We start from the raw sequence: 20,765 nt of genomic DNA on the forward strand, positions 1-20,765 counted from the left end.
AGGGTTTAAAAAAAAAGAAAATCGCTCGAGTTTGCTTTTTGTCTAACATCATTTTCATGGTCTAAAATAAATGTAAAATAAACAGCAAGTAATAAGGCAATAGCAAAAAAAAAACATAGTGAAAAACACGCATTACAGTGATGGATAACATAACCACATTTATTTTAAGAATGTATTCCAGCATCAAACGGCAAATTTCAACAATGCTAGAACCACAATTTTGCACCAACCTAATATTTGTGTGTAGACCGTTTCTGAAAGGTCGCCTCGCAAACCTGTTGTTGATGGTTATCTCTGGGGAGGAGGGGAACTTGGGGACTGGGGGAGAGGAACAGGAGGCAAATGGCCTCTTCACTCGGTATCCTCCTATTTATTTATGTATTTTATTTTCTGGAGACAAGGTCTCTGTTGCCCTGGCTGGAGTGTGGTAGCACGATCACAGCTCACTGCAGTCCTGAGCTCCTGCGCTCAAGCAACCCTCCTGAGCAGCTGGGACTACAGGTTTTCACCACTGTGTTCAGCTAGTCCGCCACTCTTGTACTCCTGGCCTCAAGTGATCCTCCCGCCTCGCCCTCCCAAAGTGCTGGAATTAGAGTGCTTGGATGAAAGAACAAAGACAAATGAAGAGGCAAACCTTGTTTGCCTTCTTAACAGCTTTATACCCATTTAAAGTGTACAAATTAGTGGTTTTTAGCATATTGACAGGGTTGTGAAACCATCACCAAAGTCAATCTTACATTTCCATCACCCCAAAAGAAACCCCATACCCATTAGCAGTCACTCCCCATTCCCGACCTGTCACCCCTGGTAACCACTAACTTACTTTCTGTCTCTCTGGATTTGCCTCTTCTGGACATTTCACTTAAATGAGATCATGAGCCCAGGAGTTTGAGGTACAGTGATCTTTTGTGTCTGACTTCTTTCCCTTAGCACAATGGTTTTGAGATTCATCCATATGTAGCATGTACCAGTAACTCATTGCTTTTTGTAGTCGGATAACACATTTTATAGATAGACCACGTTTTGTTTATCCGTTCACCTGCTGTTAGGCATTTGGTTTATTTCTACCTTTTGGCTATTGTGAATAATGCTGCTTTGAACATTTGTGTACAAGTTTTTGTATAGATGTATGTTTTCTCTTGGGTATATACGTAGCGGTGGAATTGCTGGTTCATATGGTAATTCTGTGTTTAACAGTTTGAGAGGCTGCCAAACCTTGTGGGATTTTTTTGTTTTTTAGACAGGGTCTTGTTCTGTCACCCAGGCCAGAGTGCAGTGGTGTCATCATAGGTCACTAAAACCTCCCAACTTGGGGGCTCGAGTGATCCTCATGCCTCAGCCTCCTGAGTAGCTGGGACTACAGGCACATGCCACCATGCCCAGCTAGTTTTTCTACTTTTTGTAGAGATGGGGTCTTGCTCTTGCTCATGCTGGTCTTGAACTCCTAGCCTCAAGCATTCCTCCTGCCTCAGCCTCCCAGAGTGCTAGGATTACAGGCGTGAGCCACCACGCCCGGCCCAAACTTTGTTTTTTAATAGAAAAAGTCAATATTGTAAAGATGTCAGTTCTTCCCGAAATTAATTTATAAATTCAGTCCAATCTCAAGTAATATTATAGTTGAATTCTTTATCATTGATGTCATGATTCTAAAGTTCTGTATTTTAATTTTTTGCAGTGAGTAATATTAGTTTTATAATTAAAGAGCCATAGAGGCATTTGCATTATGGAAAATAAATTTTAAAATTTTAAATAAACTATATGGATGAGACAGAATAAATTTAAATAAGGCAAATGTTTCAAATAAAATGCCATCTGTAAAGTTTTAGGCAGTAGACCAATTAACGTAGCAAAGTAATTGAAAGAGTACAATAAGGACTGTTAATGTCTGAAATCTCACTGATGGGTCGTGGGGTTTTTTCCTGTTTGGGAAGTAGGAGTAGGAGGATATTAACTAAAAAGAGCACAATTCCAGAAAAAGTTGGGTACGATATCAGCCATTTGTGAGACACATTTCTGAGAAATTGATACCAGATGAGCCAAGTGTGAGTTTAAAATTGGCTAGCAATCCATGTTTATGACCCTAAAGGAAATGACTGGTGAGTCACAAATTTACTTTTTTCATCAAGACAGATGACAATTTGTAATTGTACAAAATTATACCTTCCTTCTAAATGCATTCGAAGAAACTCTACCACTTGACTTTTTCTCTCTTCAGATGGCTACTCTGAAAGCATGTGCTTTTGGTCTGGCTAAGCTGGGCCATGCAAATGACAGAGTCATTGTGCTGGATGGTGACACCAAGAACGCTACTTTCTCTGAGATATTCAAGAAAGAGTACCCTGAGCGGTTCATCAAGTGTTTTATTGCTGAGCAAAACACAGTGAGTGTGTAGCATCTCTTTCCGGTCTTCTTGCTAACTGTCAGTGGCCCACAGGACACAGGAGGCCCACCTTGTGTTACAGTTTTTTTTTCATTTATAAAAGCAAAGGGACTGGAAAAAAGTCTCCAGGGAAACAGGAGGCAGGTCTTCTAGGAGGGGCATGGTAGACTTCTCAGCTCCCTCCCCAGGCAGGCCAGGGGCAGCAGGCCGGGGGCTGAAGTGTCCCAAGCTCCCTAGTGGCTCTTTCTGTCCAGTACAGCCCATAACTAGGCAACCTGACGACCACCCAGAGGCAAATAGGTTGAGGAGCCACAGGGAATGTGTTTTTTCCTCTCTCCGCTGTAGCACAGGGCCTAATACATTATAGAAATGCAAGTGTCACACCAGTTACAGTCTCAGGAATACCAGTAGTTAGAGCTGGCACCTTGTATAAAACTGTTCTGCTTTTGTGTGCCTCAGTCTCACCTCAGAGTTGTATTAACGCAGGGAGTCGCTCGTGTGCATGCACACATGTCCGACCCTCAAGAGAGAAGGGAGTTAATGCAAGTAAACCTTTGACCTCTAAAGCTCTGTGCCAGCATGATGCCCGCCTCCTGTCTTTATGTCACAGAGGCCAAAACAGCACTGGGTACCTCAGTGATTTTCTTCTGGCCAGAAAACCATAGGCCAGCAGGTGTCATGTGATCTGAGATATTAAGATTGGCTAGCAATCCTTGTTTATGACCCTAAAAGAAATTACTGGTGAGTCGCAAATTTATCATCAAGACAGATGACAAATTGTAGTTCTACAAAATTATACCTTCCTTCTAAATGCATTCTAAGAAACTCTGCCACTTGACTTTTTCTCTTCTTCTAGGTAGCTACTGGGAAAGCATGTGGTTTTTCTTGAAATACTTTATTTTCCAGCAATACTTTACTTGGAACAAGTAATATTTAAAATCTTTTAAAAATTAGTTCAGCATTTAAAAATTAGGGGATTTGCATATAGAATCCAAATTTCTGGATTTTCTTGAAAAATGGGAAGAACTGCTAGTGCAGGCTGCCATTGCCTCCTAATGCTGGTTGACTGGAGCCAAGCAGCAGCCCTGCTTAGATGGGCACTCACAGCCAGTGCCCCATTGATGTTGAGATTTAAGCACCGCTGTTCAGTAAAGTGGGTCATCACAGTTGCAAAATATGTTTTTCTGTGGGTTTCATTTCATTTTGTGAATGGGAATAATGCAATCCATAATTTTCTGGACTGACTCTCGTGTCAAAAAGCTGGCTCCCCAAGTCATTGACTCCTTTAATCAACAACCATATACTCTGTGCCTGTTGATGTGTTCTCACACTTGGAAGAAAACTCGTAAAAAAGGGGGCCAGGAGGTAATATTTAGTGCCGTGCCGAAAGAGGTAGCTACAGTAAGTGCATGACAAGGGACAATCAGGGACAGCCTCTCAGAAGAGGTGACATTTAAGCTGAGACTCAGGTGACAAGGAATCAGTCATGCACAGATGTGGGTGTTGGCATTCCCAGCAGAGGGTACAGCTACCTGTGAGGCAGGCCCAAGCTTGGAGTGTTCAGGGAGCCGAGGGAAGGCCAGAGCGGCAGGAGTGTGATGAGTACAGAAGGAAATTGGCTTGGAAACGTCTCCAGGGACCAAATCATACAGGGTCTTATGGGCCACTTTCAGCATCTCGGCTTCTCTTGCAGTTTGCCAGGAAACCTTGCAATGTGGAGAATGGTTTTGTCGGGGAAGGGAAGGAGGTGAAGGAGAGGGTGGCCTGGACCAGGGCAGTAGCTGTGAGCTTGGGGAAAAGCAGACTTATGGCAAACTTCCTTGACATGAGAGCTGGCAGGATGCCCAGGAGTTGATGTAAGGGCAGGAGCCAAGGTTGGTAGTGGGTGTGGTCCAGGATGCCTGGGTGAGGTTGGCCTCACCTCTTGAAATTGAGAAGACTGGGGGAGGAGTGGGTTTGGGAGGACCATCAGGAGCTCTGTTTGGACCCAGAGAGTCAGAGTACCTGCTAGGTGTGCAAAGGAGGGGAGAGTACAGTGCTGTCAGGTAGGTCAGCCAGAGATCAATTGTTCTCAAGTGTGTCTGCTCTCCAAATCACTGAATGTGTTTTTCTAAGCTACACACCTTTTTTCTTAGTTTTAAGCTAATATCTAAATTTTGTTTTTAATTTTTTGTTTTAGCGACAGGGTTTCACTCTGTCACCCAGGCCTAGAGTACAGTGACGCAATCATAGCTGACTGCAACTTCAAACTCCTGGGCTCCGACAATCCTCCTGCCTCAGCCTCTGGAGTAGCTGGGACTGCAGGCATGCACTACCATGCCCAGCTAACTTTTTAAAAATTTTTTGTAGATATGTAGTCATTGCATTGCCCAGGCTGGTCTGGAGCTCCGGGTCTCAAGCAATCCTCTCACTTTGGCCTCCCTAAGTTCTAGGATTATAGGCATGAAACACTATACCCAGCCCCTAACATCTAAATTTTTTTTTTAAAGAAACAGAGTCTTGCTCTGTCATTCAGGCCAGAGTGCAGTGGTGCAATAACAGCTCATTGTAGCCTCAAACTCCTGGGCTCAAGCGATCCTCCTGCCTCAGCCTCCCAAGTGACTGGGACTACAGGCATGCACCACCATGCCTGGCTAATTTTTTTATTTGTTTAAAGATGAGGTCTCCCTGTGTTGTCTGGGCTGGTCTTGAACTCCTGACCTTGAGTGATCCTCCCGCCTCAGCCTCTCAAAGTGCTGGGATTATAGGCATGTGCCACCAGGCCCAGCCAATTTTTGATATTTTGTATTAATACTCAAATCATTCAATTAAAGATTATGGTAAGACTCTTCTTTTGTCAGAAATTAAGTCCCCTTTTCTACTTCAGTTCTTATTTCCATTCCATTTCCCCAGTATATTTTTATGCATGAAAGCCTTTTATGAATTGTCTGACTTTCTTCTTTGCGGCAAAAATATGCATGTAAATTGATAGCTTTTTTCTTATATCTATAGGCCTCTAAGCATTAGAATTTTTTTCTTATTGTTATGGCTATTATTATTAGTTTATGTATCAATAGATAAACTTGTAATTTGAATGTGATGAGATTCAAAACAGATTCTTTTCCTGTTTTTCATTTTAACGGTGTAAGTGCTAAGAAAACTTATTCACATAATAAGTCGATGTAAAGGGAAGTTTTGTTGTAGGAATGTCACTCAATTCTTTGAATTCCTTTCCATTTATAAGCCAAAAATCACATAGTGATTTTTTTCCTTTAAAGTTGGTTATAAAAGTTATTTGTAGACAGTTTCATTAGGTTCTCTTCTCAATTTTGTTGAAAGAATAGGGAACCACCTGACTTCCAAAAGTACTTGTCATCTGATGGTTTCACCTCTTCACTTTCTCAGTATCAGCGTAATTATTTCAAATTGTCCCGTTGAGTTCGATGTGGAGGTTTTGCATTCAGGGATGTTGCCTCACTGTGAGAGTGCGGTGGGTGAGAGAGTGCCTTTGGAAGTTAGTTTGCTGGAGGTGACTGTTAGGGAGACAGTGGGAAGGAGCACAGGCCTTCTCTGGGGCAGACGAATGCAACCAAGTTGATATGGACGGGACGAGGCGGGGGGTCTTGGCTTGGAAATCATCTATGGCCACATTCCCCTTGGAAAGTCTTGCTTTATCCCTGAAGAGGCTTATACTCTGGTTTGAAACCTGCTGGGGATATGAGCCTGGAGTTGTAGGGGAAGGTAAGAAATAGAGATATAAAGTGGGAGGCATGACCAGAATGCAGGTCAGAGTGGTGTTGGGCCAGATTTGGCTTTGCAGAGCCAGAGGGCAAATGGGGAAGAGTGTGAGCGTGGAGCCCTGAGGGCCCACCCCAAAGGCCTGTTGGGAAGAGGCACGCGGTCCAGCAAATCCAGTGAGACAGCAGGACTAGACTGTTGCAATGTCATGGAAACCTGGAGAAGCAGATGCTTTGAGAATAAAGGAGTGAATTATTGTGCTTACTGCTGCTGAGAGGTCAAATAAGATGCCAGCTGAGGTCAGGTAACCTCTTGCGCCTGGCAGCTTTGAGGTCCGTCATGGGGTGGCAGCCTAGATGAAGCAGGCTGGGGAGAGAGTGGAGGATGAGAAAGCAAGGACGATGACTATAGACAGCTTAACAGGAAGTTTTCTGTGAAAGAGAATGTAGATGCGGGGCAGTCTCTGGAAGAAGGGTAAGGTAGCGGTGGGAGAATGCAGATGAAAGGTACTGGCGTGTATTTAAATGGTAACAGAAGGATCCAAGAGAAAGGGAGAAAACCAAGTTGATACGAGAGGGGAAGGAGGACTGCACGATTGCAGATAACTTTGAGAAAGCAAGAGGATGGATGAGATTCAGGGTGGTCAGTGGGCACATTGGGCTTAGGGAGGTGCAGGGAGTGCAGGTCAGGAGTGGACAGGGGCAGATGGGCGAGACTCCATCCCCAGGAGATAAGAGGCGAGGGTACCATCTGAGCAGGAGGGGGCAGGAAGGGGTACAGAGGGCTTGAGAAAAGAGAATGGCAGGGAGGCACACTGGAGCTGCAGAGCGGTGTGGCAGTGCAGAGCAGGGGTTATTATCATGGGGACCGTGTAGTCTAAACCAGGGGGTGGGCAGGGCCCAGGGCTTTTCTGATCCATGTTCTTTGTGTTACAGGTGAGCATGGCACTGGGCTGTGCCACCCGTGGTCGGACCATTGCTTTTGCTAACACTTTTGGTGCCTTTTTGACCCGAGCATTTGATCAGATCCGGATGGGAGTCATCTCTCAAACCAACGTCAACCTCATTGGTTCCCACTGTGGAGTATCTGTCGGTAGGAGTTCTGTGGGCCATCTCTTGATAGCCTTCCGCCTTTACAAGGAAGGATTCGAATGTGGTTGGTGGAACCATGAATTTCTTACGGTTCCATAAAGTTTGATTGTTAATGACTTCTTTTACAAAAGCCATGTTATATTTTAAAAGGTCAGATGCTCTGGGAAGCTTTTGAAGTGAATCTTTTGGTGCTGCTGTAGAGTGCCTCCCTTGCACTGAGAAGTAGTCTGCCCCGAGTGTCTTTATGTACTGGGCCATGTATAGGGGATGATGAGGGCAGCAGCCCCTCCCGCCCTCACTTTGGTCGCAGTCTAACTGGGGGTGGGCAGCATGGGCGGAGGGAAGAGAGGAGGATTCCAGCTGGTGTGGGGCCTGCTCGGATGGCATGGGGGCGAGGGTGACTGCCAGTGCCTTCCTGCTTTGGGCAGTGGGAACCCTTGGGGAGCATGATGCAAGGGAAATAAGGCCAACAGCAGCACTGTTCAGGAATGCTAACCTGATGGGCAGGCTAGAAGAGAAGCACAGGAAGTAGGGAGGCCAGGGAGAGGGTGGAAAGGTGTGTGGCAGCAGCAGGGCAGAAAGTCCAGGGTTGACCTGAGAGAGTCTGACGGAAGAAGTGCATGTCGCTAGCAGATGGAGGGCCCTGAAAAGCCAAAAACAGGTCTCAGGGGTTTTCTCACCTGGGAAATGTCAGGGAGTTGAGTTCATGAGTGACAGCAGTGAGGACATGGGAAAGATGAGCCGTCTGGCGGGCCTGTGGTAGGCAGATCAGCTGGGCAGACATGGCCGCTTACGCCTGCTGTTGGAATGCTGCAAGTGCACATGAGGGAGCCACGGCCATCTGGGTCAAGCTGAAGGCACCCAAAGGGGTGTTATGTTCAACTACTTTGAAGGCCTGGAGAAATGAAAGAGACCACTTGGATCTGCAAAGCCCGGTCTCTTGATGGAGAGCAGAGAAGGAAGGCCAAAGCCTGAGTGGACCCTCCAAAGGAGGGCAGGGCCAGCGGCCCAGCAGGGCCGACTCAGGCCACCAGTGCTCAGTGAACTTGGATAGTAGCACTGAGGGATCTGAAAGGTCAATTAGGAGCCTAACCTGAGGTGTTACGGTACGATCTCAAGGGAAGTAGGCCTGCGAAAGCTCAGTATGAATTATAACCAGCTCAATAGGCACCACAATTGGACTGTATCGGAGGACTGTGCCTTGGTTGGGGACACCCACAGCAGTAAGAGTTACTGCTTCTCAAGAGTGAGTGGGAGATGGAGGGCAGGTTCCTGGTAGGTTTATGCTCATGTTTTTGTTGGACTGTGCCTTTCTCAGGTGAAGACAGCCCGTCCCAGATGGCACTGGAGGATATGGCCATGTTCCGAGCCATTCCCAACTGCATTATTTTCTATCCAAGTGATGCTGTCTCAATGGAGCACGCTCTTTATCTGGCGGCCAATGCCAAGGTATTTTTAAGGGGACACTGGTTAAGATAGAAAATGCTTCTGGGCTCTGATACTAGTTTGATAGCAATGATTGGATTTTTTTCTTAGCACAAAAGTGAATTCATGGCCGGGCGCGGTGGTTCACACCTGTAATCCTAGCACTCTGGGAGGCCGAGGCTGGTGGATTGCTCGAGGTCAGGAGTTCGAGACCAGCCTGAGCAAGAGAGAGACCCCGTCTCTACTAAAAATAGAAAGAAATTATCTGGCCAGCTAAAATATATATGGAAAAAATTAGCCGGGCATGGTGGCGCATGCCTGTAGTCCCAGCTACTCAGGAGGCTGAGGCAGTAGGATCACTTAAGCCCAGGAGTTTGAGGTTGCTGTGAGCTAGGCTGACGCCACGGCACTCACTCTAGCCAGGGCAACAAAGCGACACTCTGTCTCAAAAAAAAAAAAAAAGTGAATGCATTATGGAAAATTTGGCATTAGGATTCTTTTTAAAAATGCAACCATTGCAAAAACAGGTGATTATGCACACAAACACATTTGCTTTGTATCAAACAGTACTTTCAAGCAGAAGGATACTGAACAAAACTGACAGCCTGTATCTGGGCTCAGCACAAGAAACAGGGACCACTCTGGGTATTCTAAACCAGAAGAGGTTTAGCAAATGTTGCTTATGAAGTCACAGTAGTGGGCTACAGGCAGGATCCCAAACTATAAAGTGTTAACCCAGCAGTGGAAAAGCCACTTTTGAGGCCACTGCTGGGCCTGTTGGACTTAAGACACACCCTGGTTGCTGTAGCCAGGGATAAAGAAGCCACTGTTGCCACTGCCTTTTTTTTTTTTTTTTGAGATAGAGTCTCACTTTGTTGCCCAGGCTAGAGTGAGTGCCGTGGCATCAGCCTAGCTCACAGCAACCTCAAACTCCTGGGCTTAAGCCATCCTACTGCCTCAGCCTCCCGAGTAGCTGGGACTACAGGCATGCGCCACCATGCCCGGCTAATTTTTTCTATATATATTTTTAGTTGTCCAGATAATTTTTATTTCTATTTTTAGTAGAGACGGTGGTCTTGCTCAGGCTGGTCTTGAACTCCTGACCTCGAGCGATCCACTCGCCTCGGCCTCCCACAGGGCAAGGATTACAGGCGTGAGCCACCGCGCCCGGCCGGCACTGCCTTTTGACATCCAGGGAGCTGGAGAGTGGGTGGCAGGACGCTACTGCAGCCAAAGCCGAGGCCCGGGCCCTAGCTCGCCCTCAGAAACAGCTGAGAAGGGAAAGAGTGTGGCCTCAGCCTTGCTTTTACTCCTGAGATCTCACACAAGGGCATCAGAGGCACAGAATTAAATTCCTATCCAGAACTTAGCTGCAGGGGACAAGCGAGCACAGTCTTTACCTTTCCAGCCTCTCCAGCTAACATTTGCCATGCCGCCCTCGCCACCCCTGTGCCTTACCCGTGCCCCTGCGCAGGTAACCCTGGGTACAGTTGGGGCAGATCTTGTGAGTTCCCAACCTAAGCATTTGCAACACATACGGACAGATGTTTCTTTGATTTGTTTTACGAGTAGGTTCAAACTGTACTCATTATTCTGTACTTGCTTTTTTACTTACTACATCTTGGAGTTTGTTCTGTTTTATGATACATGCCACAGGATTTCATTTCTAGAAAGATCAAAGGAGGTAAATAAAGACTACGATATAGAAATGAGAGTACACATTGCTCCTTAGGGGTGGCCAGTGACTGAAAGAGGCTTCTGGGCTTGGGTGATAATGACGTGGTGATGCCTTTGTCAGAGTTTATGAAGTGCTGCACATATGACCTGAATATTCTTTTATACTAAGTGTCTGTGTTCAAGTTGATAACAAAATGTATTTACATCTTCTCATTGGGAAAAGGGCGAGTCATTTCGTATTCAGATATTTAAAGTCTTTCTAAAGATAAACCATTACAACAGGGCACTGTGGTAAAAATTGATTTTTAAACATTGTGTTCTGGGCTTTCTAGTCAACATGAGTCAGTGCTCCTGCCCTGACGTTGTGTCCTGTGGAGACAGAACAGGTGGGTGTGTACGTGGGAAGTCTTTCCCGGGGCAATAGACACAGTAGTGCGGTGCGCTTCGCACTGAGGGCATCTGCTAGGGTCCTGCTTGGGCTTCGCCTGGCATGATCAGATGACGTGTGACCTGTTTGCCGGTGGTTGTAGATGCTTGTCCTTTGCTCCAAGGTGTACACTTTGTTTTTAGTAAAAAGAACTATTCAGTCCTCCTTTCCCCCACTTGTTTAAAGGTCCTTTAGCTGGAAATTTATAGTTTGATTCTTTTTTTTTAATTATATTTTTAAAAATTTTGAGACAGAGTCTCGCTCTGTTGCCTGGGCTAGAGTACCGTGGCATCAGCCTAGCTCACAGCAACCTCAAACTCCTGGGCTCAATCAATCCTCCTGCCTCAGCCTCCCGAGTAGCTGGGACTACAGGCATGTGCCACCATGCCCGGCTAATTTTTCTATATATATTTTTAGCTGTCCATATAGTTTCTTTCTGTTTTTAGTAGAGACAGGGTCTCGCTCTTGCTCAGGCTGGTCTCGAACTCCTGAGCTCAAACGATCCACCCGCCTCGGCCTCCCAGAGTGCTAGGATTACAGGCGTGAGCCACCGCGCCTGGCCTATAGTTTGATTTTCTAAACTGTGGCTCTGGTTTTCATTTCTACCCTAGGGAATGTGCTTCATTCGGACCACCCGCCCCAAGACGGCAGTTATTTACAACCCACGAGAAACCTTTGAGATCGGACAGGCCAAGGTAAGGGCTTCAGTCCTCCAGTGTTGTTCGGTATCATTTCACGCGAACAGAACTGTTCTAAATATCCTAGTGAAGGTATCTCCACAGTTGAGGTGTTGTCCATTCTTTGCTCTGCTTTTTTAAAAAAGTAAAATAAACTGTGACCTTTATTTGCTTTTCCTCAGGAAGGAACATTCTCCCAATTTCATCTTGGCCTGAACTTTTCTTCTTTCCAAATGGAGTCGCTTTTTGTTGAACTCTTTTTTTTTCCTTTTTTCTTTCTTTCTTTTTTTTTTTTTTGAGACAGAGTCTCACTCTATTGCCCAGGCTAGAGTACCATGTCGCCAGCCTAGCTCACAGCAACCTCAAACTCCTGGGCTCAACCAATCTTCCTGTCTCAGCCTCCCAAGTAGCTGGGACTACAGGCAGGTGCCACCATGCCCACCTGATTTTTTCTGTATATATTTTTAGTTGTCCAGCTAATTTCTTTCTATTTTTAGAAGAGACGGGGTCTTGCTCTTGCTCAGGCTGGTCTCGAACTCCTGAACTCAAACGATACACCCGCCTCAGCCTCCCGGAGTGCTAGGATTATAGGCGTGAGCCACTGCGCCTGGCCTTTGTTGAACTCTTAAAGATAAATAATAACAACATGAAGCCAGTTGAGTATCTTGGTGGCTGTAATGTATCATAGCTGTTTTCAATGAATAAAAGATCCCTTAGGTTCAGATTTTGCAGATCTAAGGCCAGGCAGAAAAGGGAACATGGACCATCTTTCTACTGGAAATTCTGTGGCCCTGAGGTTGGTCTTGCACATAGGATATAGACTCGCCTGCAGGCCTGCTGATAAAAGCTGGCGTTGCTGGGCTCTTGCAAGCTCTGGTGAGAAGCTTGTATTATCAGCCTGGCCTGTAGGTGTGGATCAGAGAAGGTAAGCAGCTCGCTCAAGGGTTTACAGCTTGTGAGCACCAAAACCTGGATTCAGGCCCAGGTAGTGAGCCTAGCCTCTCTGGGCCTGCCCACCAAACCGTCCCCCTCCTGCTCTGCCTGCTTGTCAGGGCCGTATGTAGGGAAAGCCAGAAAAGTCTATGGAGAAAATAAATGACTCGACTCACCACGTAGAGAGTGGGACTTACAGACATTTTGGCATGTTTTCCCTCCTGCCTTTTCCTAGGCATTTATGTATGTTTTATACAAGTCCTGCTTTTATCTTAAAAGCATTTTATAATGCCATTAATATTCTTCTTAAATATGTGAAATACCGATAGCTAGTCTTGAAGAAGTCAGCAGTCAACATCCAACTTGATTGCTAAGGGGCAGGCTGCTCCAGAATTCATAGTCACTAGTGGCTCTGAATGGCTATAGTGCCACAAAAAAGCAGGTATTTTCTGGAACTGTCCACTGTGTGCCATTAGGTAACTAGAAAATAACACTGAATGCAAAAGCTTTAGTGTTCACCTTTAGTGTTAACTACAAGTTCTATTTCGTGGGGAGAGTGTCTTGACATTTATATGGTTTGCAGAGCTTTTTCATTTCTCTCCTGTCTTCTTTTTCCTCATATTTTCCTTCTCCTGAAAAAACAAGTAAATTTCATGATGATGTCAAGGATGTGAGTTCCAATGTGTGTGATAATGTGCATGGCATGGATAATTAAGGACTGGGTTTTGCAAAGGGGACATAGATGTGTGTGTATGTCTATGTGCATTTACATTTATTTTTAAAGGCAACAACATCTTCAAAGAGTGGAGAGGCTTAGAAACCCCAACTGTTTATACTATCAGCAATGGTTCTTAAGCTACAGGGAAACCTATTGAGAGAGATAAAATGAAGAATAATTCCATATGCCTTCAGGGTGGCTTTGGAGACAACAAAACTGTATGAAATAAGCCTGGGAACTGTCTTTGTTCGCAGAATAGTAAGTTGTTGAGAGCAAGGGCTTTGACATCAGCCCTATCCTGGGCCAGTTCCTCCTGCTCTGAGATTCACTTTTCTCAGCTACAGAATGGTCCTACTACTGATAGATTTTACAGGGAGACTGAGGGTTCTCAGAACTTAGGCATGCAAGACGCTTAGCACACAGCACGCTGCAAATGCCCAGCATGTTCTCCATTAACTTGTTAGTTGTTGGGGTCCAAACTGTGTGCATGTTGCAGTAAGCTCTCAAACCAGTCCAGAGGCTGTACATTTCCGAGACCCCTTGGTGGGTGTGAGGCAGGGTACTTATCTGTGCTCCAGGGCAGATGGGTGGTACGATTGCTTCTGGCCCTCTGCGTTTTAGAGCCTAGTTTGAAATCCACCTTCTTTGTTAAAGGGTCATTTTGTGTTTGTATTATATAAGAATTTAGTGGCTCACGCCTGTAATCCTAGCACTCTGGGAGGCCGAGGCAGGAGGATCACTCAAGGTCAGGAGTTCAAGACCAGCCTGAGCAAGAGCGAGACCCCATCTCTATTAAAAATAGAAATACATTATCTGTACGACTAAAAATATATACAGAAAAAATTAGCAGGGCATGGTGGCACATGCCTGTAGTCCCAGCTACTTGGGAAGCTGAGGCAGGAAGATCCCTTGAGCCCAGGAGTTTGAGGTTGCTGTGAGCTAGACTGATGCCATGGCACTCTAGCCTGGGCAACAGAGCAAGACTCTGTCTCAAAAAAAAAAATTTAATCTCGAACTCACTCTAAAGCAAGAGGAAAGGCAGATGAATTTGTAAAGCAGATGTAAAATAGGTCTTATAAAAAAGAGTGTCCTGGCTTTTAAATGCATATGATTTTTTTTTCAGAGACAGGATTTGCTCTGTCACTCAGGCTAGAGTGCAGTGGTATGATCATACCTCACTGCAACCTCAAACTCCTGGGTTCAAGTGATCCTCCCTCCTTGGCCTCCCAGAGTGCTAGGATTACAGGCATGGGCCACTGCACCCGACATGATTTTTTTAATAGTGAATTATTAAGGGATGAAATTGTTAGTATTGGGGAAGAGCAGTATAGCAGAGCACCATGCCCCCTAGTTTGAGATGCACTCTGTATGAAGCAGGTAGTAACCACAGCATTTTGTTTTGCTGGTGCTACACCAGGTTGTCCGCCACAGTGACAACGACAAAGTCACAGTTATTGGAGCTGGAGTTACTCTGCACGAAGCCTTAGCAGCTGCTGATGATCTTTCTAAACAAGGTGAGTTGGTTATGTCTGAACATTAAAATTCAAGCTGGGGAGAGGTCGGACTTCAGCTACCTTGTGTGCCTCGATCGATCCTTTTATTTTTATCCCTGTGTATTCTTTATTCTAAGTTTGCATCATATACTAAGCTAGTTATTGCTATTCTCCAGATATTTCTATCCGTGTCATCGACCTGTTTACCATCAAACCCCTGGATGCTGCCACCATCATTTCCAATGCAAAAGCCACAGGCGGCCGGGTCATCACAGTGGAGGATCATTACCCAGAAGGTGTGTGTGGGCATCAGGCATGGTGTTTCCCTTGATTGGAGATGTGCCCTGCTCTCTCGGGCATCACCTGCGGTGGCCCTACCCCTCAGACAGCATCCCTTCATTGTTGCTTTCTGCAGGAGTAGCGATCTAGGGGTCTCTCTGCACCTGCCTGAACTGGTTCCCTAAGTGTGGAGCCGTGCGTGCTCATATGCATTTGTGTGTCCCCGGCAGACTGCACAGTGCCTGGTCACCAAGGGGGTGCCCGGGGCATGGGGGGGGGGTCAGTGGCAACACAGAGGAGTGGCTAAGTCAGCATTGTGGGTAGGAAGGAGTCATGAAAAGCTTTACAGTTTGAGTTTTGAATGATTAATAGTTTGCCCCCACCAAAAAAAGTGGGAATAGTGCCTTACAAGCAGAGAACACGGCAAACACAGGAAAAGAGGATGCCAGGGAGAGGGAGCTAGGTGATGTTTGGGCCCAAGAAAGTTAAGCAGGGCAGACAGTGTGACGCAATGAGGAACTTCATCCTGTGTCATGGGCCCCAGGACTGCACTGACGGTGTGTGATTCTCTGGAAGGACTCACAGGACCTGGCACACAGTTACACCATAGCTAAGGTCGGTCACAGAGAAAGGGCATGTGGCAGGACCTGTCAGGGCAGGAGCCGCAGGTGGAGTTTGGAGAAGCCCTGCCTTAGGCTTCCCCATCCCTCCCCCTCCCACATGAGTGGCACAACAAAAACACATCCCACGTGGACTGTGTTATGCCCAGGGATGCCCACTAGACACTCAGCACCCCAGGTTTTTATCAGGGTCTGGTCATGTTGGCAGCTTTGGCCAGGCACGGACCAAAAATTCCCAACTCCCAGCAAGAAAGCAGGTGTTTGGCATAAACCACATTGTTTGTACAAACATTCCAGGTGCAGGGCCCGCCCTCATCAGTAGGGAAAGTGTCACAGCAGTGGAGGGAACTTGCACCAGCCAAGGGCCAACCTTGCGAGCCAGCGGCCTCAGGCCTGCTAGTGACTCTCTCCTGCACAGTTCATTTGTTGGTTTTAACACATTAATTGCCATGTGAGTTGTATTTAACATGCTAGTTTTGAGCGTGGGGCCTCGTGAAGTATATGTAACTCACACGTCTCTTCACCTTAGGAATCTCAAGAATTATTTTTCAAGTTGCATATAACTCATGCACAGAAAACTAAAAAATAACAAATTTTTTCATTAAATTAGAAAGGATCATTTTGTTTTCAAAGTTTTTATTCTCTTTTCACAATACAACACCATGGCCCCAAGGAAAAACATTTTTTTTCTAGTGTGGCAGTGTGTTAATCCTTTTCAGATCCCTGACAGCTTTAAGAACCTAAGCTCCCCATCCATGGAGCCCAGGTAGAGAGCAGCGGCTGCTGTAGGTAGGGGGGCGGTGGGAGCAATTTGGAGACTTGAACTTTAGAGGAAGAACTCTTCCAGCCTGTCTGAGAATGACTGTTTACATGATCAATGACTAGTAAAAAAAATTTTCCCCTGGGAACCAGCAAATTCAAAAGCCTCTATATGATGGGGCTTTAAGGCTAACTAGCCACTTCCAGAAAAGATCCCAGTGTCTCTTGCTTCCCCAGGCGGCATTGGGGAAGCTGTGTGTGCAGCCGTCTCCAAGGAGCCTGACATCCTGGTTCATCAGCTGGCGGTGTCAGGAGTGCCTCGTAATGGGAAGCCGGATGAGCTGCTGGATATGTTTGGAATCAGTGCCAGACACATTACCGCGGCCGTGAAACGCATTGTAATAAACTGAAATGTTTACCTTACATCTATTCTTGTTCCAAAACCATCATTTGTAAACACATACTGTTTTGTTCTTTTCAAAAGCAAAGCCAGGTAACACCTTTCTTCATTCCTAATTCAGAAATTCAAGTTAACTACTTTTCTTTTAAACTGTAACTGCATATACAAATGTTATCATTTTCTTATCATTAGAGTGAGTAATAAGATTTTAAGTGACAAAATAGGTAACAAAGCAACCACCTGATATTAAATTTTCTGACGAGACTACAGGTAACTGGTTCAGGGATCAGTGTAGAGTACTAGTTTCTTAAATGTGTGTTTCCCTTGCAAGCAGAGAAAACGTAACTTTTACAGCGCTATAGCGCCATGATACATACTGCTGTTCTGAGTTTGAGATTCCATGCGTTGCCTTCCTGCCTTCAGCTTCCTGGGTAATGTGTGCCTGCAGTTGCCCTGGAATTTCCTTCGATGTTTGCCCTCATCTCCCCTCCACGGTTCGGAGGCTGTGAGGCAGCAGTGAAAGCTGTTAGGATGTCCCGTGCTGCCTGTGGTGACCGTTCTGTGAAGAGATGAGCGCACAACTAGTTGTAGTCTACACACTGTACTGTTGAGTGTTAATAAAGCATCTCAAAACCAGGCACTTTGTTCAGTCTGTGCCTTCTGTGCAATTCAGTTTCTCTGCGGTAAAGTCCAAAACAGGGAAGGGGCTCCTATCTAAACCAGAAGCAAAGAGCCACGGCCCCAGCAGTAAGCCTGGACAAGGATAATGGGCTGCAGAGGGAGCACTCACTAGACAACAGTGTACGGCCCGAAAAGCTAACCCCGAGCCAACTCCTTCCTGTCATCTGAGCACATAAATTGTGTGGCTGGAATACAAGAAAAGTACCAGACAGATAAAGGTGGACCTGAGCTTTGAAACTAAATTTAGAATTACACTGGAGGCTGGGCACAGTGGCTCACGCCTGTAATCCTAGCACCCTGGGAGGCCAAGGTGGGAGGATCGCTAGAGCTCAGGAGTTCAAGACCAGCCTAAGCAAGAGTGAGACCCCGGTCTCTACCAAAAATAGAAAAAAATTAGCCAGGTGTGGTGGCCCATTCACCTGTAGTCCCAGCTACTGGGGTAGGGGCTGAGGCAGGAGGATCACTTGAGCCCAGGAGTTTGAGGTGGTGGTGGGCTGATGCCACAGGTGACAGTGAGACTGTGTTTCAAAAAAGAAAATCATACTAAATGTGCCTGATATGTCACATTCCTTTTTATTGCCTTAATTAAGTGGTCATCAGGGTTCTTTGGAGCCATGACCAGTTTGTCTCAGGAATTCTAGAATGTGTGGTATAGAGATGGAAGAACTACCCTGGGACTTGGGAGTCCTCAGGGCCTACGTATTCTACTCCTGCCCTATTTAAGTTACTGGTGTCCTGGCTTGTAAAATGAGCATAATTGCTCTGCTTATTTCATAAGATTTCAAAAATTATTTTGTAAAAATAGTTGACACTGAGTGTAGAAAATTGGGAAAATGCAAATAAGCAAAAAATTTATTTTGAGGTAATCAGTTTCCCACACTCTATACAATTCACTCATTTAACGTGTACAGTTCAGTGGTTTTTAGGAGTGCAACCATCACATTCAATTTTAGAACATTTTTATCACCCCAAAAAGAAACCCCGTGCCCATTATTAGTCACTGCCCATTCTCCCTCCCCCGCTCAAGCCCCTGGCACTTACTGATCTATATTCAGTCCCCATGGATTGACCTCTTCTGCATAGTTCGTGTAAAGGGACTCATACCACTTAGCAGCGTGCATTTGAGGTTCAGAACCTCATTCCTTTTTCTGGCCACATATGTTCCATCGTATGGATCTAGCACATTTTAGCTGTTCATCAGTTGGTAGACATTTGGGTTGTTTCCACTTTGTCTCTTGTGGATAGTGCTGTTGTGAATATTCATACATACAAGTTTGTGGGTAGATGTAGATTTTCACTGCTCTTGGGTCATATGGCAATTCAGTTTACCCTTTTGAGTGCCTGTGGGGGGTGTCTAAAGTTTTGTGAGGAGTAAACGAGGCAATGACTGTGAAGGTGATCTGTGATGGGTAAAGTGTCGTGTACTATAAGGTAAGCCATTATTAACAGACAAACCAGAACGTGGGTGGCTGTGCTTGCTTGTAAAATGCCAAATTTAGTGATATCTACAACAGAAACAGTGCACACAAATGCACTGTGGCAGCCTAAATGGAGCAACAAATATCCATGACAAAAGTGCAATCCGAAAATGCAGGAAAGGGTCCAAAAGCCTCAACTCAGGCCCCTAGAAGGTTCTGAGCAGAAACAGTAGAAAAGTGAAAAGTAATGGGGCGTGGGAGCCATGATCACCGGAGGAGAGGGAGCCCTCTTGCCAGCTTGGCCTGGGTGTAGCTTCTGAGTAGCCAAGGTGTTACACTACAGTGATGCGGGCAGGGACATTGCAAACTTGTCGTGAGAATACTCAGGAACACTCCCTGAAAGATGCCATGGACCCTGGCCTCTGGAGCCAGCCTCCTCACCCCTGAGACTTACATCTACGTACTGCTCTGATTCCCTCCCATGGAACAGCCAACCAGCAGGGACTCAGGTGCCCAGGTGGTGTCCCATGGCTGGCTTTAATCCCCAAACCTGCTACTTGTTGGCTGTGGGGCCTTAGGTAGCCAGGGAATCCTTTTTGCCTCAGTTTTTTCATCTGCAAAAGGGGATGATGGTGCTGATGATGGTGATACTATCTAACAGGGCTGCGGTGAGAATTTTAGAAATGCTGTCGAAATGTCCCCATTTAGGCCTACCCTGCCTACCTCGCAGGTTCCTACTTCGCGGCCACACCCTGGGCCGCGGATACCGGCTGTCCCACCTGCACGCTCCTTCCCAGCATCACTGGGATTATATTGGGGTTGGCAGCGACTCCGACCCGCCTGTCCTCTCCCTTGCCAGCCCTCCTCCTCCTCTGCAGCCCTGGCTGCTCGCCTGTCCCGCCCCAGCCGCCTGGATACCCACCATTGATGCTGCCTCGCTCCCGCCCGCGCCTGCTGCGCCGCCCCGCTGCGGGCGACCGGGACCAAACCACACGTGGGCAGCGGCCGGGTCACGCCATAGGGTTTTGTCCCGTCACTCGCTGACCCACAGCCAATCAGCGTCGCCCGCGTCCCGCGGGAAGGGGCTTAAGCTGGACCGGCAGTGAGGTCCCTGCGCCGCTGGGGAGCCGAGCCACTCGGGCGCTACCTGGCGGGCACTGCACCTAACGGCAGGCTGAATGGCGGTGCAGGGCAGAGGTATGGCCAGAGCGAAGGGACGCCCGAGGCGGGTGGAGAAGGGGATGGAGGTGCAGGTGGGGTGGGGGTGGAGTGTGCAACCCAGGCCCTGCTGGACTCCGAAAGCGGAAGGGAAGCCATGGAGAGCAGTGAATTCGTCACGCTCAGAGCTCTAAAGCAACTGAGCTCTCGGGACTGAATTCTCCCAGCATGGCACGCATACCCAAGCAACAACACCCTGGGGTGCCCTGACTTACTAGGGAACATTGTGAGAGGTTCCTTCTACCGCCCCACTATGCTACCTTGCCCTTCCAGGCTGAGTTTGGGATTACAAAATCTCTGGCTTTTGCATTCAGGAAATGTGAAATGATCTCCACGTGATTCCCTATTTGGGCGAGGAAAACAGGCAAGCAGAATTACAAACTAGTCAGGGCATGAAAGTGCTATAGTGTGGACCTGGTGCTATATAGGGGCAGGCATGATATGCCCTCCCCCCATTAGTGCGCACCTGGAGCACGGCAGATTGCACCTGACGTGACGGTCTGAGGGCAACAGGTTGTAGTTATGGAGGGTCTCGTGGGTAACACGTCTCCCCTTACAAGGCTCCTGTCCAAAGTTGTGACAGTTCTCCAGCAAAGGAACACCAGTCCCCCAGACACAAGAGGTCAAGCCACTTCCACTGGCAAGGGAGGCTCAGAGGGAGTGGCAGCTTCCCGAGTCTCAGCTTCAGTTGAAGCCAACAAGATGTCCCCATTCCAGGTTCCATTGCCGAATCCTCCCCAACCACTGCTTACGTTACACATGAGAAATGTGGCGAGGCTGGGGGTTCAACACATTGGGATTCTGGCGCTCACACAATTCAACTTCGTGTGTGAGTGTCAGAACCGTCAGCCC

General features: G+C 46.8%; 1 protein-coding gene and 1 long non-coding RNA gene across 3 annotated transcripts in view; one reads left to right on the forward strand and one right to left on the reverse strand.

Moving 5' to 3' along the window:
- Positions 1–16,788, forward strand: part of TKTL1 (transketolase like 1) — a 32,650-nt gene extending 15,862 nt beyond the window's left edge. For both annotated transcript variants that reach the window (XM_045538228.1, XM_045538227.1), the window contains 7 exons: positions 2,216–2,380; positions 7,033–7,189; positions 8,507–8,637; positions 11,329–11,412; positions 14,463–14,559; positions 14,715–14,834; positions 16,434–16,788. In XM_045538228.1, the coding sequence (XP_045394184.1) occupies positions 2,216–2,380; positions 7,033–7,189; positions 8,507–8,637; positions 11,329–11,412; positions 14,463–14,559; positions 14,715–14,834; positions 16,434–16,606 (927 nt within the window). In that variant the 3' untranslated portion in view covers positions 16,607–16,788. The remainder of the gene's footprint in view (positions 1–2,215; positions 2,381–7,032; positions 7,190–8,506; positions 8,638–11,328; positions 11,413–14,462; positions 14,560–14,714; positions 14,835–16,433) is intronic.
- Positions 16,088–19,667, reverse strand: LOC123628481. Its single transcript, XR_006731653.1, has 4 exons — positions 19,618–19,667; positions 16,974–17,155; positions 16,616–16,708; positions 16,088–16,540 (listed from the first exon to the last, which is right to left on the reverse strand). It is a non-coding gene; the product is annotated as an uncharacterized LOC123628481 (long non-coding RNA).
- Positions 19,668–20,765: the final 1,098 nt, after the last annotated feature.

This window comes from Lemur catta, chromosome X, assembly GCF_020740605.2.
Source record: "Lemur catta isolate mLemCat1 chromosome X, mLemCat1.pri, whole genome shotgun sequence".
In the NCBI taxonomy this organism is placed as follows: domain Eukaryota; kingdom Metazoa; phylum Chordata; class Mammalia; order Primates; family Lemuridae; genus Lemur; species Lemur catta.